General features: G+C 40.1%; 4 protein-coding genes across 4 annotated transcripts in view; 2 read left to right on the top strand and 2 right to left on the bottom strand.

Moving 5' to 3' along the window:
* The window catches only part of si:ch73-335l21.1 (insulin receptor substrate 1-B), a 50203-nt gene extending 46542 nt beyond the window's left edge, over positions 1-3661 (top strand). The window contains exon 4 of the mRNA XM_062444292.1: positions 452-3661. Coding sequence (XP_062300276.1) covers positions 452-459 — 8 coding nt within the window. The 3' untranslated portion in view covers positions 460-3661. The remainder of the gene's footprint in view (positions 1-451) is intronic.
* acap1 (ArfGAP with coiled-coil, ankyrin repeat and PH domains 1) overlaps positions 1-25860 on the bottom strand; it is a 479281-nt gene that overhangs the window by 87775 nt on the left and 365646 nt on the right. The gene's annotated exons all lie outside the window — the stretch shown is intronic.
* Positions 14362-16056, bottom strand: si:ch73-335l21.4 (E3 ubiquitin-protein ligase-like). The gene is made up of 2 exons (XM_062445018.1): positions 15550-16056; positions 14362-14703 (listed from the first exon to the last, which is right to left on the bottom strand). The coding sequence occupies exons 1-2, from the start codon at positions 16028-16030 to the stop codon at positions 14645-14647; spliced, it is 540 nt and encodes a 179-aa protein (XP_062301002.1). The 5' UTR covers positions 16031-16056; the 3' UTR covers positions 14362-14644.
* si:ch73-335l21.2 (RING finger domain-containing protein) lies at positions 22177-23031 on the top strand (the record flags this gene model as incomplete). Its single annotated transcript, XM_062444462.1, has 1 exon — positions 22177-23031. A coding segment is annotated over one exon (657 nt), but the record flags the coding sequence as incomplete, so codon positions are not given.

Below are 25860 nucleotides of genomic sequence, written 5' to 3'. Positions count from 1 at the left end.
GGACTGTACGTTTGCATCCAATGTGATGTTAAGCGCTGAAATTGCCAGAAAAGGCAGTGAGCAGGGAACCTGGGATGTTTTTGGGATCTCTCGTCTTGCGCGGGCCCACACACACTTGACTTTGTGCCTGCAGCAGTAGGTGTCCTCACTTTCTCCTTCCGCCCTGTTCCCTTTATCACTTTCTCCCTGTCTGAATCTGAGAGTCTTTTTCCAGCCTGTTTGGTCATATTGTGTATTCCTGTTCGTTTTAGGGTCACTTTGTTCCCGAGCCGATAAGCAGATGCTGATATCCTCCATAAAATATTATAATTACCTGATAAGCAAGCGACACTGTATATACATGTCATAATATTTATGTCATCTTTATATCTTCCTCATATCAGAGTTATTGTTTATGCTTCATCTAACCAAACCATTTCCCCTCTCTCTCTCTCCATTTCTTTTCTTCCAGAGTGCTGATGTCAGTGCGTTGTCCTTGGGGAAACAATCTGGTACCACTTGGAGAGCTTCAAAGTTTTTCCTGTTTCTCCTGTGACGACCAATCACGTTGGGAGAGCAGCTGGATAGGACACGCCCCCCCCCCCCCCCCCCTGAAGCACTTTGACAAAAACTGATGGAGAAAGTTTTTTTTTTTTCCGTTTCATCTTGTTGGTTGTGAAGACCAACGGGGATGTGTGCCAAATGACATTCTTGAAAAGCTATGTGCTGCTCTCATTCCTTGAGTGAAAGCCAATCAGAGAAGGGTACAAAAAAGGCGATTTCTCTCTCTTTTTTTTTCAAGGGAAACACTCAAAACATTAAGAAGACAATGGTGGCTGACTATTTAGTGTATGAAAAAGAGAATATGTAGAACTATATACCTGCTCAAAAAGTGCCTCATTTTCAGATTGTAGCCATCTTCAACTTAGCCTCAACTAAATGAAGCTTTGGGTTTTGTTTTTTGTTTTTCTTTCTTGATTTGATGTAGTTACAAAAATGGCAGCAGAAAATATTAAAGTGGATAGCACTGGTGTGAGCTTTTGCCGCGTTCAAGTCATGTGGAATGGATCGCATAGCAAACAGAAATATTGCTGTGTAATGTTTATGACGTACAAATACCCAACTCAGATTACAGAGTTGGTCAAGTGAGGGTTAAAAATACTGTGCATGGTCAATATACAACTATATCCATTATATATGGGTTTAATTACGACTTTGGTGGAAGTGAGGTGTCCATATTCGTTTGGTTTTTAAGCACTTATTAAGTGCTGGGTCTTATATTTTGGAGCATGCAGAAATTCCCCAGTCACAATTATTACTTGGATGTTGGCGTGAACAGTATTTTTAAGTCGTAATCTGGCAATCTCAATAAATCCAATATGACATGTACCCGGCATTCCTGCTAATATTAATAATGATAATGGTACTAGCAATCTGCTGGCCTTCCTGTCTACTGTGAGAAATATAAGCATAGCTGCTGTTAGCTTTCTGCTAATTATAACTTACGCTGCTTTTTTTTCTGTCAGTTACCCCCCCCCCCCCCCTCCCCTCTTTTTCCTTCTTCTCCTAACTTTTTTTTCCACCACCATTTAACAGAGCCATACACCGAAAGTATTAAACACACAGGTTTGAAACTAAAGGCACTTGTAGCAGGGGATGCAGTTTAGCTTGCTTACTAGCTCAAACCAGCTAGGTGAGATTAACATATTAGCATTGCGCCACGGTGTAAATTCACCATCCTGCTGACCACAGCTTAGGGTGAGACCCCTGATATAGAGCTAAGCAATCCCATTAGTGTTATTAGCTCCAGACACTTGTGTCTCACGTAATCCCCCTTCATCTCAGGATGCTAGATAACATACGGTACTCACAGATGTGGATAGACATCCTATCAATAGCCATACTAATGCTAGCTTTGTGGCGGTCAGCACACTTTTAGCAGTGGACAGGGGGTCAAGTCTTATTTCAGTTCAAGTCAGGATTAAGTAATTGATGAAAATCCTAATTTTCTTTTCAGTTATTTTATACATTAAGGTACAAAACATTTTAAGAAGACAGTTTTTACACTTTTTAATTTTAAAAGTGGCTGAATTGAAAGTGCTTTGACCCCCTAATCCTTGTTTTGGACTGTCTTTTTCCGTATCTGTATCTCCTCCCTCCTCTCTGTCTATAGGCTCTTAATTTAATCTCCGCTATGCATCAGCACTTAAGTGCCTGTCTGTCCTATTTGTCTGTCTGTCTCTCTGCCCCTTCTTAGCAGCTAGCACTAATAGGGCTGTTATAGCAGAATATATCGAGTCTATTTTTGTCTATTTTTGTCTCTTTTGGCTGTACAGTTCTCATAAAATAATGTGTTAATGTATGTTCGGTGTGACGAAGAGCTATCACATGACTTGACTGACAGCCACGGCCCTAATCAGAGGAGTTTTGGACTGTTTCACTTTGCCGGTAATGGAGGACTCACAGGGTTGCAGTGCCAAAACACAACAACAACAACAACAACAACAAAAAAGACTAGGCTGTTCTCCTTGCCGACAGCACCTCATGAAGCAACCTTCGGCTCTCAAGTCTGGACATATTGCTTTGTTTCGTTTTAAACAGTAACCTTTTGTGTTCCCCCGTTGTTTTCTTTTGCATCGGGGAGAAGAACTGTGACATATCTTGCCACGCAGTCTGCTTATGTGACACTCTTGAGATAAAGGTCATTGTGAGGACTTGCGTACGCTTTAACCTTGAATTTGTCTATGAGTCTGATCAGTGGATAAAAAAAAAAGAAATGCATGAGAGGAAAGAAAAGGCCACACAACAACAACAACAAAAACCCACACACACACAAAAAGAAACGACCTGAATTGTCAATACATGTGCATCTACATGGTTACAAATTGTACTCATGTGTTTGTCTGCTTGTCTGGGAAGTTCATGAACTTTCTCATTCTGGTCACATGACCGTCGGGGGCTGAGAGCATAACAATGCAGCTTTATTACAAGCAGAATGGGATCTGTGGTTGGAGTTGCCCCAAATAATTGTGGGGTGGGGAGGGGTTTGGGGGGTGGGGGTACGATTGGACTTGAAACCAGATTGAACACATAAATCCCAGACCTTTGCTTCCATGCAGCCTCGCAGGCAAACACATGATGATTGAAATGTTTGTAATGTCTTTTTTGGGGATGGTCTCTTGTTTGTAAAAGACTCATCAGTTCTCAGCCAAAACAAAAATGCTCGAAGGTACTTGTAGATTAGAAAGCGCACAATCCTGACTAGCAGACATTATTATCCTGCCATTTAGAGCGAACCTCGTTTTTATTTTATCAATCTGCCCGCAGTCTGGAAAGTTCTTGGTTTCAGCTGCCCCTGGCGATCCTGTTCACAAAGAACAAGAGTGCGATGGTCACCACCACATATCAAGTTCCTTCAGGAGGGCTAGGGCAAACAGGGTTCAACAGTTTAAGTGGCTGTATGATTTCATTCATGTGTTGTTAATGAGTTTAGAAATGTTCATAAAATGAGCAGGAAAGTGCTGCTGCTGTTCTAAATTGTTTTTTATCTCTTCCTCCTGTTCCCTTAAGGGATGGTACTGAATGGGAATATTGTGAGATTTGCCATTGATGTAGAGAGTTTTACTTCTGTTGCTTGAGGAAAAAAAAAATCTGACTAAAAGGAGAAAAAAAAGTCAAACAACATATGGACTTGTGGTTTCTTTTGTTTCCGAGACTGGCTGATTTGCTTATAAGTGATGTAATGGGAATAATTGCGGCTGGATGTGTTAAAAAGGCGACAGACTTTACACAGAAAGACAGTAGAGCTACTGATCTGGTTAGGAGAGGGGACAGGAAGAGATTTACAGGCTGAGGCGAGGGTGAACATCTGCTTGAAATGCCACAGACACTGGTGGGCTCATACCCCTCACACACTCGCCATCTTTTACACACACACACACACTCACTCGTAGAGGCTGCAGCCACAGCGCAGATGTCATACTGTAATGTGGAAAAGAAAACAGCCTGATTGTTACCCACAAAGCCTTTTTTGCCGTGTTAGTCACATTCACCACTCCCCATTGATAAGATCATTTGCGCTCAAGCTTGGCAGGTTGCCACGGAGTTAATCACTTGTCTTACCGGTAATTTGACCAACATGGTGTTTGCAGGGTGAAGTAAAAGACCTCCCTCCCTGTCTTATTTGATACTGCCCTCTCACTCAGCACTCCGTTTAATTAAATAAGCCTTTTTTTGGCGTGATAAATATGTGCTTCTCCCTCTTCTTTATTGTTAACATGTATGGGATCTTGTATCATCCTTGTCACTGCCTCATCCACAGATGGCCAAGTAACTCGACCCCAGCCGGGTGTGATTGTGCGCTCACAGAGGCACCGTAGGAATTAATAGAAATGAGAACACACACGTACAGACACAATCTGAGCCTGCACCTGCACATGCTCTCACTTCCCTTACTGTGTATAAAAATAAGGCTGCTGTGCACAAAAAAAAGTCAGGCAGCACCTGTATGAGATATAAGGAGACCTCACACCCATACCTGAAAGGCTACTGAAACCTAAACTGTCTGACCCTGTTAGTTGTTTCCACAGTTTGTATCAACTTTTGTTCACTCACATCTTAAACTAAGTGTGTCCAAGGGGATTCAAGCCCTACTTCTGGGTTGTCCGCTTGCTGGTTTCCGCAAATATGATAAACTTTCACAAGCTCTTGATCCAGTGGCTGATTTTTTACCTTTATTAGTTGTAATCCTCCTCTATATTTTTCTCAAGAAAGTCAGGGGAGACATGAATGAGTGAATGAATCATGAAAAAGTAAACTCTCGTTGTAATACCTTAAACAATTCAAAACTCGAAATCCTCAACAGATATAGTTGCCTTCGCAGTTGCTGAGACTAAACCTTGATTCTTTGGTTGATGCGAAAAGCCAGATGAAGTCAGGAAACTCAAATCTGAACCACATTCTTATTCACGGTGACGGCTGGGTGGACAAAGAGCAAGACGGAAATGTAAAGCTGTATCAGCGTTGCTCTTGGATAAGGAGAGAATGGAGGGGCAGAGGCGGCAAATGGGCACAGCTGCCATCTGGTTGTCGTGGTGACAGGCAGCGACAATGCTTGCCTCTGCTGTGATGGCAACATCTCCGGTCAAGAAAAGAGAGAGAGAGGGAGAGTGGAGGAGGAGGAGGGATATTGGATTGGAGCCAGAGCAAGAGGACAGAGAGTTCAAACAAGAGAGGTGCGCTGGACAGAGGCCAACAGGTGGAACTGTTGTGTCTGAGCGGGTGTGTGTCATCTCCTCATTGTGTGTGTGTGTGTGTGTGTGTCTAGGCCTATATGATACTGCATCTTTGGATCCCAGCTCAGTATAATGTAGACACTGACCAAACAGTTACAGTTACATTAACAAACATACATACAGCTATTTGAGCAATAATCCAACACCAACAGACACTTACAAATCAAATTGCCACCATATTTTGTGAAGATGCAGTCTTATATTCTAATACGTTTTGCATTATGTCCCCTCCTCCTAATCTCCTGTACATACTGTACAGATCGTCGACACCCAGAATGGGGTCATGACCGGCAAGCGTTCCCAAGGTGACGGATAAACACGACTAAACAAAATTATTGGGTTTTATGCATTTTTCTTATCAAATACGAGACATTTACAACTTTTCACGCCTCTAAAAGGCCTTAAAGCAGACTGAGAAGGGAACAAATCCCTCTTTGAACTGCTCAAAAGTCATTCACACATTTTCCCTCCAGTCTCACGAGAAATTTAGTTAGTAGATGACGACCTAAAAACACTCACAAACCACACCATTAAATATATCACATTTTCTGTTCTTGTTCCCATTGATCTGCTTCCTGAGACTGTTTCATGAGAACATATTCATTTTTAAAGATGTAAGTGGAGATGGTTTTTATTTTAGGGAAACATCGATTATAAAGGGTTTACAAGAAGACATTGCTTCATTTGAAGGTTGCACAATTCAGTGTTGGGAGCCAGACAGTCCTACAATATTATGCAACAGTTCCACAGACTGAGGGCCCAAAATTGATCAAATTGAACATGGCATGTACATGTATTCAATGCAGAATACTAGTGTGACAGTTATTCGAAGATACATTGATAATGCAGTGGTGTAAAATATGCAAATGGTGTCATAAAAACACCCTTGTTTCAAATCTGCAGAGCCCGGTAAAAACCAGTGAGAAGCACCGGTACAAAGGAGTGGTATAAACCTCCTGTCATGTGTGCTTTGGCCTATTCGAGAGGGGTGAGAGTGCTATTTTTATGATGTTTACATCAGCGGTCCCCGGTCTTACCGAGCATGTACTGCTGTGTGCTGGCAACAATACAGGAAGTCTTCCTGTCTTTATGACTTCCTCCATGGTGCAGACCACAGGAAGCTTGCTGGATTTAGGACAAGGAAATCGCTTTCGCTCCCATAGCACATGTGGGAATGTTAATATAGGCCCTTTTCCATGCTTCCAAACTGCTTCCTTCCCGTCATTCACACGTATTTAATTAAATGTTTGGTTTAGGTGAAGAAATGGAAAGTCTGTACAGTTAGTGAGATATCATTTTCCCCTTACAAGTATTCACAATAAACCACAAAAGTAAAGTTACAGGTGTTTTAGCTTATAGGTAAACCCGCTGTATGTTGACCGATTCAATAAAGCCCTGGATTACAGTCTGTACACTCCAAGCTGCTTCTGCTAATCCTCCCAACTTTCCCTCTTTTTCCCCCCTCCCCAGTCCTTCAATATAGGTTTTAGGGCAATTTTAGGGTTTTAGGGGTAATCACAGTAGACTCAGTAAAGTTTAATTTACATACACACACACACACATATACACAGAGTCATGGTCAAACTGAGTGAATCCTATGGTTGGACTCATGGTATGTGAGGTAATCTGATCTACAAATGCCACAGCCAATGCAACCGTTTTCTAATGTATTTCCAGCTCTCTTTCCTCACCGCCCCCTCTTTCACATAGTGTACTTAGCCAAACAAAAAGCCTTTCTCTGTCTTTCCCTCCCTCCCCTTTTCCTCCCCCTCAGTAACGTTCAGTCTCCCTCTCCCTCTCTCTCTCGCCTCATGAGAGAATGTTTGCCATGATTATGGATTTGTCTTTATTACAGGCTGCATACGAAATTAGCTCTGTCACCGTTTAGCTGCTGGCTGGTTTGAGGAAAAAGGGAGGCTGAAACTGTAAAAAAAAAAAGTGCCACATGGAGTGAGCGAGGGAAAGGGAGAAGGGTAAGAAGGAGGAGGAGGGAGGTGAAGGCGTTTTGGGGGAGTGGTGGTGGTGAGGAAGGAGGTGTGGAGGGGGGGACTGTGAGGCCTCTGTGCTTTATTTTCCTTGAAAGCTCCCTGAAAACCGCAGACACATGGTACAGAATTCCCCTCACAGTAGGAGGAGGAGGAGGGAAGGGGTGTTGGGGGGGGGGACAGCTTGCAAGAGAACACCACACTGTCTGCGATAAACACACACACACACACACACACACAGAGGGAAATATTATAGACAAGTACACACACTGGGACAGAAGGGAGTGTGTGAACCAGACACTCTGCAACACAAAAGGTAGCACAGAAAGAGGCGACTTTGAAGGAGACCGACACCGTCTTATGTCGGCCAGCACACAGAAACCTCAAAACATCATATCACCTTAATACCTCTCAGCTCTATGGGAAAGTGGACGGTCCCACTTTCCACGGGTATTTCTCGGGTGGTGGTGAGGTGGGGCGTTAATCCAATGTACAATGTGTTTAACTTTGACTGGCAGATCCCCTCAAAACCCTCCCACCCTCTCCTTGCTTTGGGGCCCCTTCTAGCTGTAGACTAGGAGGACAAGCGTAGAAGTGGTATTTTAGGTGGCCAACTGGGAAAAGGTGAAGGGTCAGGTGGTGTGAATGGACCTGTTAGAAGCTGTGATCTGGGCTTAGCGTGGACGCAATGACCCTGAAATAGAGCGCATGGTCGCCTGACAGCTGTGAGATCAGGACATCTCAGGAAAGACAATAAATCTGCAATTTCTCTCATCTGCTTCTCTTTTTTTTTGTAGCCCACATTTCTTTCACTTAAGAGTTATGTAGTAACCCAACAGGACACTACAGCACAAGAACTGCAACATCCAGCACTTAAGGTCAGACATGTGATAATAAAATGGATGAGTAACGCCATCTAGTGGTATATCTGGCACATGCTCTTACTGCAAATGCACAATCAGGTCACTAGGTACAGTATGTCAATCCATAGCCTCAAGTCAATTCAGTTAATGTTGAAGCTGTAGATAAGCAAGCAGCTAAAATACCTCCATTACAGTTTCTTTTGTGGCTGAAATCAATGAAAACAAAACCACATGATGACTTGTTTTCTCCCAATACTCTTTGTTTACTCATTAATGGCTTGGCAGAGCTAGAAAAAAGGCCTTCTCACAAAGGGTGAGATCAGGTTTTTCCGTCTCGTAGCGTGTTAACCCAGAGACCAGCATGATCCAAAACCTCCTTGTAAGCTCGAAAGAGGAGATGGAAAATCTGTGTCAGCACACTGAATGGCCACACCACACTGCCTGCATGGGAATGAGGACACAAGGAATGGGAATACAATCAATTTATAAAAAGCCTCAAGTATGTTTGACCCTCCTTCATTTCTCCTTTTCATGCTTGACATTACATTATGTAAATCATTTGCCAAATGGGGCAAAAGTTATGCTCAGAAAGTCACGTTTTGACCTCTGTGGTTTTTTCCAGTGAACATGTCTGTTTGTCTCAGGAGACGAGATGAGCTGAAGCCATCGTTTTTGACTTTTCACTCGAGGTCACAGTTGAAAGATGTCAGTAAAAGATGCTGATGTGATAAAATATTTTCAGTTAATTCCTAGCATTTCTTGTAATGTGCAACACTGAAGAACACGTTGGAAATACCAGAAAGATGAGATAATCAAGGTAAATATCTGAAAGCCAATTCATTTATTTCCAGACAAAGATATACTTGGAGCTGATCAACAATAAACAGAATTAACTTTGCGGGCTTAAACAATTTCTTAATTTCATGATCATTTTCCTAGGGTCCAAGGTGATGTCTTCATGTAACTTGTCTTGTCCAATTAACAGTCTAAAACCCCAAAGATACTTACGATTCTATAATATAAGACAGAGAAAAGCAGGAAATGATCACACATAAGAAACAGGAACCAGTCAAATATGGCATTTTGGCTTGAAAAGTGATTCAGATTGTTATTTGATTAACAAAAAAGAGATACATTTTCTGTCATTTGATGAATCAGTTATAACCAATAGTCCCAGCTTAAATGGACTCATTAACAGTATGTATGATAACCCTGCAATTAATAGTTTATTTTAAAGGATATAATGTTCTGGGTGTTCTTTTGGTTGTTTTGTTTTTTCCATTTCTGTTGTATTTTTCTGTCGTATTAGTGGTCTATTTGTACTGCTATTGTGTCCAGCCCTTGTACCTCCTACTTAAACTAGTTAACACAAACACCTGTTTAAATACATGTTTTTGACACAAGTTTGTCGCAAAAATCCAAATTATCTGACTTTTCTCACACAGAATTTGGTATTATTCAACACACTATTAACTGCAGGTCTCAATTTTTGTGATTTTTCTAATAATAGTAACCTTAAACCCTTTTTTGACCAAAAAAAAAAATCACAAATATCATCCAGACTTTATTGTAATTGTTCTTCTTGCACATAATAATACAACACATCTATTTTGTTCTTTCATTTATTTTCAAAGGGACATTTTCATCGACTTGAAGGTGACGTTCCCAGTAGAAATTCGTAGGTAATCTAGTTCTAACAGATCTTCACTGAGCGCCTGACTTCCTGTAGGATCAGTTGACAAAATATCAAAGCCTGCACTTCCACTTCCCTCTGTATCCAGGAATAAATTAGATGTTTTCCCTTCACTGTCAACTTTTTTTCCAGCGCCTAACTTGTTTTCCTCAAGGCTGCTGAACTCTTCTATCTCATCTTCAGCAGGTGCTTTGGTGTTTTCGCTGCTATGCACAGCGCCCTCAGAGTTCCTCTGATCTTTTTCTCCCACAGATTCATCAACTGTCAAGACTCTGTCATCACCTAATGTACTTCCCTTTTGCTTGGTTGTAGCAGTAACTTTTGGAAAAGAGTGCTTATCAGCTGCTCTGATAGATGTCTTTGTTGTAGCTCTCACACCACTGAATGAAGTACTTCCAAGAATATCAGCATATGTGATCGCTTTGACCCAGGAGGGCCACTTGGGCAGCCTGACTATGGCAACATCACCAGTACCGTTGCTTAGAGATGTTGAGTCATTCAGCTTCCTGCTGTTGGTGGGTTTTCCCCTCACACGTTTACCTCTCACAGTGCTGCTGGTTGAGCTGTTGAAGAAGCCTGCCTTCATTGTACCAGGTTTCATAGGGTATTCGTAGGCTGCTGATCTGGGATAAGCTGAGGAGACCCTTGGTGTTGGATTCTGCTCTGCCTGGTGGTTCCAGGTGGTTTTGTATTTTGCATTCACAATTCGGTTTCGAACGGACTGAAATCCCATAAAATTATAGATTTTGTGGTTCTTTTTGTATTTGTCAGGCGTAAGTCTGGGGTCTGATTTGCCGCTTTCTGATGTCTTTAGAGGTGGTTTAAGGTCTTCACCACTGAGCTCATTTCCTCTCTGTGTAGTGGTCACGTCATTTTTAACTGTCTGATTATGCCATCTGTAAATCCTGCTGCTTTTGGGTCGCCACATCTGTGAATTGTTAAGCTTAAAACCTTCAAAACTCGGCAGAAGTGCAGACTTGTTTGATTCTCTGACTAAAGTTTTGGCACCCTCTACCTGATTAAAAGTGGTAGTGCTAAGTGATTGAGTGCCAAAGTCTTTCAGACCATATACCCTTTTGTAGCTTCTGTATTGTCTCCGATCTGGGTTGCTGTCCATACCAGCATCACTTTCAGGCACCAGAGGCCGGAATTTCCTAAATCCTGATTTCAACAGTGTTGGTGTAGGAACAGTTGTTGTTTGGAGAACATCTAACCTGCCAGAAGAAGGTGAGGTGTTTCCAGGCCCAGAAAAATCTGTGGTTCTCCTCTCTGTTTTTGCTGGAGTTGGTGTTGTAGTCATGCTGGATGATCTTCTCTGGCCAAAATTATATTTCTGTAACAAAGAGGGATATATATTTGCAGTTTTAGATTTATGGTCCTTTACTTTATCAAAGCTGAATCGTCCAGAGTTGGCTTTTCCATCAGTGCCACTGCTGGAGTGAATCCTTTTATTTTCCATTTTAAACCCTCTGAAGCCATAGATACTTTTCGTAGATCGTCCAGGTTTGTAACCATGTGCAGGCCATCGGGTGGTCGTATTAATCAAGCTACTTGCTCCAGATTTATCACCACCAGTGGCATGGTTATCCTGGAAAACTTCAAGAGGCACAGGGACAAAACTTTCCATGGTCAATGATGCACGAGCAGGAGTTTGAGCTGTGGTGTGCTGTGGCAAATAAATGCTAGAGATGGGTTGATATTTGATAAAACTATCTGTCTGACCACCATACACAGCAACCTTCGTATTGGTATTATCTTCCTTAGTTGGATCTCTCCTGTGTAATTGCGGTTTCAAATTCAAAGGAAGCCTGCTATAAACTTTTGCGACCCTTTGCGTATTTGGTGTTGTGGAAAAACTGATCAGTCCACTTGCAGTTTTTTCTGTGACTGTATTAACTGTCTCACGCCCAACCAGGGAGGCCTGGGAGTCCTTGAAGAGATAAGACTGAACCTTTCTGTGTCTTGGTGTCTCACTGCTAGTCACCGAGTACAGACCCTGGGAGAAATATTTGACGGATGATGGCAGTTTCTCTGGGCTATGGTTGCGTTTACTAACAGAGGTGTCTAAGCTTTTGCTGACTGATGGTGCATGAGGGGCAGTTTGAGTTGCAAAGCTGTGAAATATGCTTGATTGAATGCCACTACTCCACTCTCTGGCCACAGCACGCTCATTTGTCTCATGATGGCCACCGTAATGCCCTCTTGAAGTTGGCAGTGAACCACTCCGATATCCACCAGTCTTGGATGAAAAAAGAGAAGAGTCAGAGGGCTGCCAAACCGTTCTTTCTTCACCAGCTGACCTCTGGGAGTCAATTCTGATGACTTTTCTTTCATCATAGGACTTATGAGCATCTTTGGGGTCCCAACTTTGCAGAAGACTAGAGCGCTGATGAAAGGGGCTGGCAGCTTCTCTGTGAGATGATTTTCGGATGATAGCTGGGGATAAATGATAAGGACTTCCAGCTTGGGCTACTTTCTGAGAAAGAGGGTGGTAGTTTACTCTGGAGCTTTGTACTCTGTGCTCAGGGTGACTGATAAAAATGCTGCTAGCTGACCTCGTATCACCTGTGTTGTGACTTCTCTGAAATCCAGTGATTCCCGCTTGGTACCCGCTGTTATCTGGGCTTTGATTGTAACCAAACTTACTTTTGGTAAACAACAGAGGTTTTGATTGACCGTCAATTATTAACCGATTCCCTTTATCAGATAGTTTCTGACTGATCTCAGTTTCACTATCAGGTGGCGTTTCTGTTGACAGTTGTCCAGTAGAGAAGAGATAACTCTGCCTGTATGGAGCATATGATGATCTCATGACATTATCTTTCACTCCATGTTCCACTTGGACTGTTATGGGAAGGTGGAAAAGAATAAGAAACAATGTTTTATTCGTTTAAATAGTTAAACTGACAATAATTCAGTGTTGACTATTATGAAGATTTTTGCTTCCCAAGGACTTGTAACACTTTGGAATACTCTCTTTTAATAACCCTTTCCTTTATTACCTGATGAAGAGCAAATGTTGGCTCCAAATATTGTACTCTTTATTTTTTTTAAAGAAAGTGCAAGTGTTGTGAGGCCTTGGGAAGCAGAAATCTCTTATCATTTAGTGTGTGTTCTGCATTGATTGCTATCATAAAATATATCAATAGAAAAAGCCCAAAGTCCAAGTTGAATTTATAATGGATAATAATAATAATACCAATACATTTTATTTAAAAAGCATTCTTTACACTGAAGAGGAACAAAAGTGTAATCTATTAATATAAAACACGAACATCAAGAGAACACACTTAAAGCACATTAAATTGCAGGGTACATTAAATCTAACATTAAAATAAGCCAAAAAAACGAGATTTTTGAGTAGTTTTTTGAATGTGGGCAAGTTGGTGCATTCAGAAACATGATTTGGAAGAGATCTAACAACATAGTCTGATATTTAATACCTCATTTTGATACTGTGATGTAATTTTATGCCCCTGGATTTACTATGACTAAAGACTAATCCTAGTGTGCCTTGTTTAAGACCTGCCAAACAAAACGTGTTCTGTTATTGTTAAAACAATCAGCTGTAGCTTTATTGGAACTATATCAATATCTATCTGGGCCAACATATGCCTCATACTATTTTCTGGAGAGTCATTGAGGTGATCATTTGTTCACTGAAACAGCACACTGCGCTATTGGCGTGACAGATACTAGCCTGTTTGCACTCACCTCTTGCAGCATCTGAACACATGATAAATGACATGACAGCTACACAGACCAGCACAAAGGCAAACAAGAGTCTGCAGACAGAGATAACAACAACAAAAAAAATCATAGGAGTATTATTGCAACTTGTGGAGATTGCCAATCAAAAAATAATTGCACAACTGTTTCTGGTTTTATGACTACATGTGCAGAAAGAGAGGAAATTGTGATATTTACCTCGGGCAGAGAGAAAACATGATGGACAGCTTCCTCCTCAGTTTGTATGATTGACTTTTACAATAATTTACAGTGGTGTTGTCAATCCATGTGTTTTACTTGTCCAACAATTGAGTTGTGCAGGAGCTGCTGCAGCAGGTTGTGAGTCTGATTGGAGGCAATGCTGTTCACCTGGCCTCAGGTAACACACTTCCTGAAACTGTCAGTGAGGGGAAGTTTTTGGAGAGTTTCATAGACTGTTTCATGTAGAATACTTAATAATTTCTTCATATTTTTGTTTTCTTTTCCCAAGTCTTATGCATTTATCTTTAATCATGAATATTTTTTCCCAATAGGATACTTTCTGCCTCCTGATTGAATTTTACTAAGTAAAGTTTAGTAGAAGAATTTTACTTAGTAAAGTCAGCTTTTACTTAGGCCTAAACTTAATGCAACATGCAATTTATGCTGCACTTTTGCATATGTGTACACACACACCGACACACACGTCATAGCTAAACCAGTGTTTTTATTTTTTATAATACACACACTGATCCAGTCACCGAAAATGCAGCATGCAGTAACAGAAACCAGTTAAAAACAGGTTAAAACCAGAATATTACTCATTTATTTTTCTTTAAATATGTAACAAATACATCAAATATAAATACACTTGTGAAACAAATAAATATCACATACGTAAGTACATTAGCGGGCCACTTACGCAACTCATGAGCTTCCCATTTTTTCTTATTTGGGTGCAATATAGACGTCATTGCTTAAACAGAGAATCAGAAAGCTGACTGAAAGCATTTTGTTTGTGTATCTTGCCAGCAAGGTATCATCGTCACCAGTCCATATGCTGCCAAGCGTTGAAATAAATACAGTATCACATTATCCAGGGTATCTGAAGTTGCGAACTCTTTAAAACATGTAGCAGGACATCATGGCGAGGTTCCTGATATCATCATTGGTCATGCAGTCTGTCGAAAGAGAAAGGAGGATACATTAGAGACATGACAGTAATAAATAATGGTGCCAATTTATGGCACCAATAAGGATTGCTTTCAATTTCGTTGTACATGTACAATGACAATAAAGACTATTCTATTTATAAAACTATTATTATGACCTAAATTTAATTTATTTTAGAGATTAAAAATTGAAATTACAAATAAAGGCTTGTTATTTTCAGCTGTTTGGCAATTCTGGGAATAAGACAGAACTTGCTACAGGATGTACATGATGGATGGCTTTTTCACATGTGGGTTTACAGTATAAACCTGAACCTAACCACTAAACTATTTTTGTTCTAGTATGAAAATTTTACATTTTCAAAAAAGCCTTCAAAAGCCTATAAATCAGTGGTTTTCAAAGTGGGGTCCTTGAGGTGGTTCCATGGGGTCCCCCAGCATGGATGTATTATAATACCGCAGAAAGAGGAATGGTTTATTTTCACTGTAATTCCATCCATAAGTAATACAATGACAAAATGAGTAATTTGATCATGGGTTACATATCCATATATAATACCAAACATCTAAAAGCGAAATGGGGGCCCCTGGGACAAAATCTTAACAAATGGGGGGCCATAGTCTAATTTGTGTCAGTTCATGGGTCCTTAACGTGAAAACGTTTAAGAGCCACTTGGCTAAATTAAGTTTACTGTCTATTTGTTTTATTCTCTACCAGCAAACCTTATTAACAACTCCCTCTTGTTTGACTCCCTCCAAAACATTACTTTCATGTTATGGTAACTCAGCCAATAACATATAAACTTTAAAACTTGTTCTGATCTACGTTTCATGGACAGTCCTCTATAAACTCACTTTCTCTGCTTCTCTGCCGTGGCCTCTTCCCGCTAATCTTCCGCCAAACTTTCCTCCAAGACCTCCGGAGCCTCCCACCGCCGGAGCCCGCGGAGGAGTCGCTGTCCTCGGCGTCAGTTTCGGGAAGCGTCGCCTCCTCTGCGTCGTCACCACCGCCTTGAACTTGACCCTCCTCCTCTTCCTCTGGGTCTTCTTCCCCTTTCTCGACTAGCCCCGCGGTCAGCAGCAGCTCCAGGACGGACTCGTCCACCCTGAGCTCCGCTTTCACCTTCCCCTCACCGGGGATGGAGGTGGTGTGTCGGCACAGCGGGCAGATGATGAGTCTGTCGGCTCCCAGACGCGCCTCCTCGGGTCCGTGGGGTCGTGAAAGGGCCAGCAGGCAGCTCTCACAGAAGCTGTGTTTGCAGTGGAGCTCCCGGGGACACCTCCGACCTGCGTTATAGGTCCGGTAACAAATTCCGCACTCAAGCTCTGAATACATCCTGCTGTCTGATGTGTTTGTCTCTGTGATTTACCTCAGTGTGAAGGGAAATAAGAGGTGATCTCACACTTATACTGTGAGGAAGTGCGTAGGAGGAGGGACTATGATAACAAGCCAGGCAGACACTTTGGTTTCATTACATCATTTGAGTGACTCATACGTTTATTTGGCTCAAACAGGGACAGTAACGTGTAAGGCCACGCACTTCCACATGTTTTACTATCCTACTCCTGGGACCATGAACACAGTTGTTTTTCTGACTTCATCATTTCGTCATATGCTAGGGTGGATTGGGGTAATGTGGGACATTGACTAATTTGGGACAACTAGGCTCCAGTGTATTGATCTCTTTTTCTATTCAGTTATTTTAAAGCTAACTAGTATATGCAAACTGTGTAAGTTATAATGTTTAACATTACATGTGATGATGTGAACATACTGGCTAACTCGTTTTTTAACCTATCTGACACATAAAGCAAATAAACATGTAGGCCAACAAAATGAAATGACCAAATATGGGTATGCGCATTTCAGAAAGTTTTGGCAGAAAAGGTTGCTTTTATACATTTAAACAAATATTTCTAAGCCTTAAAAAATAGTAACCCTAACCAAGATTACAAAATCTATAAATTCCGAAACCATTTGACACAAGGAACATTAATATATGTGCCATTTTCCTTTTGAGTATACAATATCTAAAAATTGTCTTCTGATTAAGGAAGGAAACATTTCAGGGATTTCATAATGACATTAGATGTTGATATAATGTATTGGATTCATATGTCAATATGGTGAACAAGTCAGAAATGCAAAAAGTGTCCCACATTACACCAATCCACCCTATTTAGTGCCCCTGTTTGTATGAATCCTTGTTATAAACCAACATATTCTATTGATTGGTCACTAAATGTTGGATTAAGAAAGTCCACTTTTGCTCAAAAACTTATTTTTAGACTAAAAGTTCAGTAAAAATGTGTCACAGACAGGCTGTTTTATCTCATATAAACTGATTACACTACTACTACTTCTACTCGCCCTAGCTGCAGTGTGTGTGTTTGTGTGACGTCAGCTCTTGCCTCTCCATGGTAATCCCCAAACATTTCTCCTCCTATCAGTTGTTACAGCCTGAACTACCTCTGTGGTGATTTCCGCTCAAATCTCGGCCAACAATCACAAGCTCTCAAAGCTGTGTGTGTGTGTGTGTGTGTGTGTGTGTGTGGGTGGGTGTGTGGGAAGGTTTTCCTCATTTTGTGGGGACTTGTCTCACTTATAGGGACAAAAAAGCGAGTCCCCTTAAACGTAAATCATTAATTCTAGGGAAAAGACTAAAGTTAAAGTTGACATAAGTTTAGGGTTATGTTAAGGTTAGGATTAGGCAAGTATAGTGGTTATAGTTGAGGTTAGGCTCCCAGGAAATGTCCTCTGACGTGATGTTAACCACTCTTTGTGTGTGTGTGTTTAAGTGCACATTTTACTGTCTTTTGTTCCACTTTTTGTAGACCTTCATGCTTTTGCCTCCAGCACTGTATTTCCTGTAAGGTTGTTTAGTCATACAAGATAGACTTACAGTAAAATATCTTCGACTTGACTTAACGGGAAAGAAAAACACCTTCCCAAATAAATGAGACATTTTAAAAGGAGAATGCCTGTTCCAGTGAAACCTTTCAACTTGTATTCACCCATGTCTGTGACTTTTGAAAACAAAGTGTCATGTATCCGTATTAATAGTGGCATGTTTGTTTTCCCTCTGATGATTTCATGATAAATTTAGGTTGACTGAACTTCATCAAGTGTCATGTTGCTATGCTGCAATTCATTTGCTTGTTCACTCTAAATGCAATTTGAGTGATACCAGCGAACTCTAACAACATAAAATGACACACACACCCACACAACAACACAGATACCTAACAGGACTAACAAGAGTATTGCTGACATGTGCCAAAAACACTCCCTATGAAGACGTTGATAGAGATTTTAACTCAACTTTTGTTGTCTTCCAATAGAATAGAATATACCAAACAACAAACAGTGTTAGCTTTCATACTGTAACTCCTAGTGGAACTTTGCAGAAGGGAAGTCATAAGGTACTAAAACACATGAACCAACCATGTCACACTTTTTTAGACATAGTCAATTCTACTACCATGTGTCTTTCCTGAGTTAACAAAAGCCATTGTACAGATGCCCAAAGGCATTTTAAAGCACACACACATGACACAATAGATCCCTCATGACATAAAACAATCCCTCACACATGCCTGAATATAAAAAATAAAAATCGACAGTAATAAATACACAAACAAACACACGTATGCAATCATCCCAAATCAATACATATATATTTTTTTAAAACCTTTAAAAGCAGTTTGAAGCAGTATTGCACAAGTTGTCCCATAGCCTAAATGAGCATTTTAGACATTATATTATGTCATCTATTAGGATTACAATATTTAGGATTATGTTCACTAATAATAATTGATGCTTAGAAATGATTTATTGGTTTATTTTATTCTATTTACAAGAAACTCTATTTTTTCTCTACTCTAAGTTTCTTATCTGGGTTACCAGTGTAAATGTTACAATCTGAAACCACACACTACTCTGTTTCAATACTATAATCATTTTACTATGACAAGTGATTTGTAAGATCATAAAAACTGCATAGAAGTGCTCTTTAACAGCATTATAAAACTAAGCTAAATGCTTAAAAAGGATTATACATGTTTCTGTGTTTAAGAGGAACATATATTAAGTATGCATTTATAAATACATTTAAGAGAAGAATGACCTCATGACCTTTTGAATCCACTTACATGTTGTGTATGAACTGTATTCAGAAATCTAGCTGTCACTATAGTCCAGGTTCTGACTCTGGATCAACTTGCCAATTGTCTGATTGAAACATTACAAAGCCCAGGCCTGTTGTGTCTCAAACAGAGATGGAAATGTTAAGTCATGCTTCCATATCATTGCGTCTTGACTACTTTAACTCACTTCTCATCTGCCTCAGCAAAACATCTCTGGATATGGTCCAAAATTATGCTACTAAATTCATGACCAGGTCTTTCGAAGCGTCTCATTTGATACGGATTGTGATTGCTCTTCATCAGCTCTCCATCAAACTCAGGATACAACTCAAAGCTCTTGTAGAGCTCTGCGTGGCCAGGCTGTACATTAGAGATCTACTGCAGCCCTTCAGCAGGTCTCTAAGGTCCTCTGATCACGTCCTAGAATGAGAAACTAAAAGTGACTGAACTTTTTAGGTTGTAAATACCTTTAAAAACAAGCAGCACAAGACACATTTGTTCAGACATGTATGTATGTCTGTTTATGCTTTATTTCCCCTGTAAAGCACTCTGACATCTCTACTCCTGAAAGGTGCTATAAATTAAGATACTTACTAACTTATTTGCCAGTTTTTTCAGGATTGTTTGCATTTGTGGGTTTAGATATTGTATAACTTGCCCAGCTTCTAAAAGGGATTCTTCTGTTTACAATCTTCTGTCTTTTCTACGTACCCTCCTGCCACTGAAAGCTGAAATTTGTTTTGTTTTGTTTTTGACCAGTTTACTGGCATTATACAGATGTTGGTGTGGTTCAACTAATCACTTTACCACTGCTAGAGTTGTATTCATCTGTTTTGAATCTGCTAGTAAAAAACAAACCCATAGCTCTTTTTTTAAGCCATTTTGTCAGGCAAATAGCGTGAGTTCAAGTCATTTCACTGAAGAAATATAGTAGAGTTGCTGTCAGTAAACAAGCTGATCGCAAGGAAACCGGTCAACGTGCAACAAACACTGAACCACGGAAAGTGACTCATGAGACTTGTTTATCTGTCGATAAATCACTTGTTTGCACTTGAGTGGAATATCCCTCCTCCTCTGAACGCACACATTAACTGTATTGACCCTACAACTTGTTGACTTTTACTATTAACTTTCACTTTTACTAAAAGTGTAAAAACAGTATATTTTCAGTGTTTTAGCATTTAAAAAATCACATGTGACTTGGAAAATTGTGCAAATGTTAATTATTACAGAAGCAGTCCACACTTTGCTATTTTAAAACTGCTTCATGCTGACTGCAAGGAAGCTTAATCACATAATGTAAAAGTAAGAGTAGAGTAAGCAAGGATCAAGAAGCTCCAATCTGTCATTTTCTGTCTTGTGTGTCCTGGTTACCTTCACATCACCAAGGGTTTAATTACTGCTAAGCAAACCACAGAGATACCCCATGGGGTGGTGGTGGTGGTGGTGGTGGACTAGACAAGAGAGACGAGGGTGAGTAAAATCAGGTGAGACGGAGCGAAAACAGAAGGCGGCAGGTGAGCCAGCTCAGACACGTACAGAATATTAGGACTGTAACTTGAGTGTTTCATGTGCACAGAAGAGGAGGGAGGAAGGCGATCTGCCCGGATGAGATCTGTACCAACATGAGAGGAAGTGTATGGATTGTGTGAGGGAAAGCACCGGGGTCGGAGGTGGGCATCAAAGTGTGCTCTGATCAAAGGAGTGTGTGGAGGGTAAGTGGCTCTCTTGTTTGCTTCTTAGCGTGTAGTGATGGTCCGCTGCCAGTTTGTCTCCTCACTGAAAATGTTGGCCTACATAGATACAGAAGGGCCCATTTACTTCCACACAGCAACCATCTACTACTGTTGTCAACATTTCTCTTGAATGGCAGGTTCATCATTACATTTGTTGAAATTTGGAGTCAATCAAAGTGCTTTTTGTTTGCTGCAAATTATATTTTACCTCCTATTTTAGCTCTGATTACATTACATTTTTGTGTAAACGTGTTGGATTCATGTGATCTGTTGCCATGGACCTATACAAAGGCAACCCCTCCTGCTAAGCAACAATCCCCACATGAGTGAACTTGGGCTGCCTTGTTCTTGTCCCATGTGACAGCAATAAGGACGGCGCCAAAAAAAGCATCAGCAGTAAAACTAAAGCAAACCCAAAGCTTTGTTTGATAAATGACGGTTCTTATACAGCACTCAAGGCAAAAATGTGACTTGAGTGCCAAGAATAAAAGTGGATCATAACTGGATAATATCAGAGGAATTTACACCCAAACATGAACATTTATTTGAATCACACGGACACATTTTTACGGCTGCAAATTCATTGGCTGCTAAGATCAGCAGTTTACATTTACTTCACGAACCTGGGTCTTGTTAATGTGTTTGCCTCATGCCGTTTTAATGGCCCCTTAGTGTTAAAGGGCCACTCCAAAAAATGTTTAATTACTTTTGTATTGCACATCCAAACTGGAGGCAGAATTACAAAAGACATTAAAAAAAGAACAAAAGAACAAAAAGAAGCAGCAGAGGCTCATATATTATACGCCAAGATTTCAAAACACTGGATCCTACATTTCCATAATGCAACTCAGCAGTGTTTTTTGTTTGTTTTGTTCTGTTTTAGAAAGACTATGGAGAGCAAACCTTCATTTTTAGCCTTTGAAACTAATTTTAAGCAGTAAAACCATTTTTACTCTAAACACAAAAAAGCTTGTAAAACACTGGATTTATGTTGATTATGTTCATATACTTTTTGTTGTGATGGTAATTGTAGTGTTTGATTTGTTAAGCATTCAATAAAGTTAACAAAAAAGATTTAATAAAAAGAAAAAAGATTCAACTGTCCTCTTAAGCTGAATAAAATTCTCAAAAAAATGGTGGAAATGCTGAAATTGCACAATCCTGGGTGAAGAAAAATTGACGTGTTCAGACACATGCACATATAAAGAGAGTATGATTTCAGTGACTTATGATTTCCTTTAACAGCTCTTCTCTTGCTTTGCTTATTTTTATTTCTTCACTTCCTGTACGTGCTCTGAGTGTGTGTCGTGCAGGCCAGCAAACACTACATGGAGCCCAGATGATTGGGGATGGTTTGAGTGGTTAAATGGATGAACACAATGACTCATGGGCTCGGGAATCTGTTCATAAAACACGGAAAACACACAAAAATGAAACACAGGAGTGTCCCTGGGGGAATTGTTATGGTGTTCTTCAAGCTGTATACTTTAGAGCTTTTTGTTTTTCCCACTACAGATTATTCCATCTTCTGATACAAAAAAAAAAGTCATCAAGTTGAGTCCAGCTTTCCCCGAACCTCCAAATGAGCACCCACCTCATTTCCAGCACGACAGAGGATGCTGTCCCAGCTCCCCAGCAGGGGGACCCAGCTGCTGCAGCACCCAGCCCCAGCACCCCCCCAGGGGAACCCATGGATGTGGAATGTCCCATCTGCTACCAGGAGTACAACCAGTACAACAAATGTCCCCGGTTGCTGGAGTGTCTCCATGTTTTCTGCACCGAGTGCCTCCAGAGGATCCAGCTCTGCCCCTGTGAGCCCCAAGATGCCCACAGCCCACCAGCCATCCCCTGCCCCCTCTGCCGCCACCTCACCCCCTTGGAGACCGGGAACGCCCTCTCTTTACCCAGCAACTCCCGTATTTTGTCCAGGTTGCCCCCTGTGACCTTCCGCCTGCCCGTGGCCATGGCAGCTCGCATGGCCATGGTCACCCAGAGGGTGGTGCTCTCCCTGGAGGGCGACAGCAGAGACGCCCGCTTCATCATCCTGCCCACCGTCAGCCTCAGGGTGCAGCAGATGCACCCGGACACGCCTTACGGCACGGCACCAGGCCTGGTGGGGGAAGAGGAAGTCATACAGCAGAGCAAGAAGACACTGTTCTGTGTGCAGCTGCTGGCTATCATCTTCTGGGTGCTGTTTGTGATCACCTGTGTAGTCGGGGTGGTGTTTGGGCCACATTTCTTAAACAGGCAACTTTAAATTATGTCCGTATCTTCATAGCAGATAGCAGTTCATCTAAAAATCATGACACTGTAAATAGTATCAGTCTGAACCTGTAAATAGCCTTTAGAGAAAATAAAACACAAAATTGATTAATTATATTTCTATGAACATATATTTTCACTACAATGGCGTTATTCACCTTGTAGCCACTCAAAGTTTACACTTATTTAATAGAAAACCACTTTACTGCACAGATAGCCTGATGAAGAGGTCCCCCTAGTGGATTATTTGGAAATGAACTGAACTTAAAATTGTAAACTTAAGGACTAAAAACTAAACATCTTCTTTCTCTTGTTTCATAAGTTTTTGATTCACCAGTTTTTCCTCTGAGCCTGCTTGATAATGTTGTTGCACAGCTGACGACTGTCCTGCTAATGAATAAATTGAATAAAGCTCTCTTACGCAACCCTTTTACACTGTGTCAGGTGTGTGTGTATATTTAGAAAGTGTGTAATTGTTTCATCGCTGTGGATACAGTTGCCTTCTTTGTCTTGTTTGTGCTTGATGTAAAACACGGTCAAAATGTTGCACCAAAGTTTCAACCGTATGTGATATAGAAAAACAATCACAAAGTTCAGCAAAGTACATTTCATGGAACAGTGCATCCACCTTTGTTCTGTTAAATCTTATCTGTCCGCTGGGTATTTAAAAACTTTCAAATTTCTATAACAAGGAATGTGATTTCCTTATCCATGAAACCGTTTATTGGATAAGGAATTCAATTACCTCCAGAAGTCCTCATTCAGAACAATGGCGTCTTATAGCCATGGATAGCAGTTTTTGGCAGGCCTTGATGATGACTCTGGCTGAGAGGATGCAATAGGTCAAATTAAGAGATTTATTAGCTTTAATGATGTCATTTGAAAGCCTAATAATCCAAAGCAATTGCAAGATTTTCTAATCTTTTTCCTTCCCTGTGTGTCCTTTCTTTATTGGACTGTGTGGTTTTGTTTTGGACTTGTTAATGTTGATGGATTTACATATTTACCCTATTCATGAGTGGCCCTGTAATCACATTGTTGTACTCAAGAATGGCCTGATAGATTGAGATCCATTAAAACCTCCACCGGCAGACACAGGAATAGCTGTTGCTCGACTCTTATTAAACTGGACATTTTACATCCCTTATTTAAACTGCTGCACTTCTCACTTTCATATATTTAATAAAACCAGACTTAACATTTTGCATTGTGTTCCTCCTCCACAGTTACATAATTGTGTTATTTATTGCTCCTGTCTCCTTTACATATTTAATTTCTTTCTCCAGTCTGTATCTCTTTTGCACAGTCAAGCTTTATATCCCATATCACAACTATTGTAATTCTATTCTGTAAATAGATTTTAAACTTCATTTTAATATTATTTCGTTGTATCAGACGGTATTTATTATTACCTTACTTTTGCTCTGTTATTATTCTTTGTTCTTCTATGTTGCATTTATGGGAGCAAACACTGAGACACATTCATTGTACGCTTGTATAATTAGGTAATAAAACAGATTCACATTCAGAAAATCCAGCCAGGAGAACCTGGGGTGAAAGGGATTTGTGGGCCCCTATTGGCGCCATGTTTATAGAAACTTGGTTAAACATAAATTAATTAGGGAATATGCACATCTAAACAGGATTTGTAACAGCGAAAACCCTGCCTTTATTGTTTCAGTTGATACTGATTTAGTGGTTTATATTCCCAAACTAATTTACCTGGCTCAGTCTGGGAAACTTTTTATTCCATCACATTAATCTGAAAGTTGTCTAAGCATTCAAAGCTCATAACAAAGTTATATCTTTGTTTTGTAAAATGTTGTTGTGTTTTGCACCTCAGGGCCAGCATATGGTAATAGTGTGTTATTTTGCTCTTTAAAAGTCAAATTTGAAAAGCAGGATGTGACTTTTGTTGATAACTGATATGTTGATATAATCAGTGAGCAGTTTTTTCCATCATAAAATCATGGAAATCACAATATTCACATCCTAATCAAGCGAAGCTTATTACAGAACATAGAAAACAAATAACCATCAAATCACATCAGAATCAGATTCTCAGACATAAAAGGCATCAAGACAAAATGCAAAAGAAACCCAAGCCAATATAAAAAGACAATTTAATGCAATGAGAAATAGTTAAATAGCAAATAAGCTAAAATGGAATAAGGAGAATAAAAGTTACAGTACAGTGCAAGATATGAATCAAAAGCCTCAAATATGATTTAATAAAAGACAGCGGCACAGAGAAAAGTCTTCAGCTATGATTTAAAATAACTGAGAGTTAGAGCAGACCTCAAATTTTCTGGGAGTTTTTTCCAAATACATGGAACATTAAAACTGAACGCTGCTTCTCCATGTTTAGTTTAGCCTCTGGGGACAGAAAGCAGACCTGTCCCAGATGATCTGAGAGGTCTGGTTGATTCATAATGTAACAGCAGATCTGAAATGTATTTTTGGCTCTAAACTATTCAATGCTTCATAAAGAAACAGCAGGTTTTGAAATCAAATCTTTGACAAGTAGCAAGTAGAAGGAATCCTGTGTGGTCAACATAAACACGAACATAACTGAGTAAGAAAGAAAGGGACAATAATTTACAAAGAGTCTGTATAGTGGTTGTGGGCTGTGTGTATGTATACTGACATGATGAATCGATGTGTGTGCAAAAAGCTGAATATCATTGAAGTATAAAGACTATGCGCATACATATTGACATATTAAAAACTATGAGTGTGCAAAAAAGCAGAATATAAAAAGAAGCATATTGATTATGTGTATGCATATTGACATGATAAAAACTATGTGTTGGAATTAAAAGCAGAATATAAATAGAAGTATAATGAATATGTGCAAATTAGCATATTAAAAAACTGAGTGTGCAAAAAGCTGAATATCATTAGAAGTATAAAGACTATGTGCATGCATGTTAGCATATTAAAAAACTATGAGTGTGCAAAAAGTATAATATAAATAGAAGTATAATGAATATATGCATGCATATTAAAAAGTATTTGTGTG

The sequence above is a fragment of the Scomber scombrus genome, chromosome 23, assembly GCF_963691925.1.
Source record: "Scomber scombrus chromosome 23, fScoSco1.1, whole genome shotgun sequence".
Classification (NCBI taxonomy): Eukaryota; Metazoa; Chordata; class Actinopteri; order Scombriformes; family Scombridae; genus Scomber; species Scomber scombrus.
This window is presented reverse-complemented; position numbering and strand designations above follow the sequence as displayed.

Coding starts and splice junctions, on each gene's coding strand:
- si:ch73-335l21.4 (XM_062445018.1), bottom strand. CDS start 16,030: ATGTATTCAGAGCTTGAGTGCGGAATTTGTTACCGGACCTATAACGCA. Junction 14,704..15,549: donor ACGGCAGAGAAGCAGAGAAA/GTGAGTTTATAG, acceptor CTCTTTCGACAG/ACTGCATGACCAATGATGAT.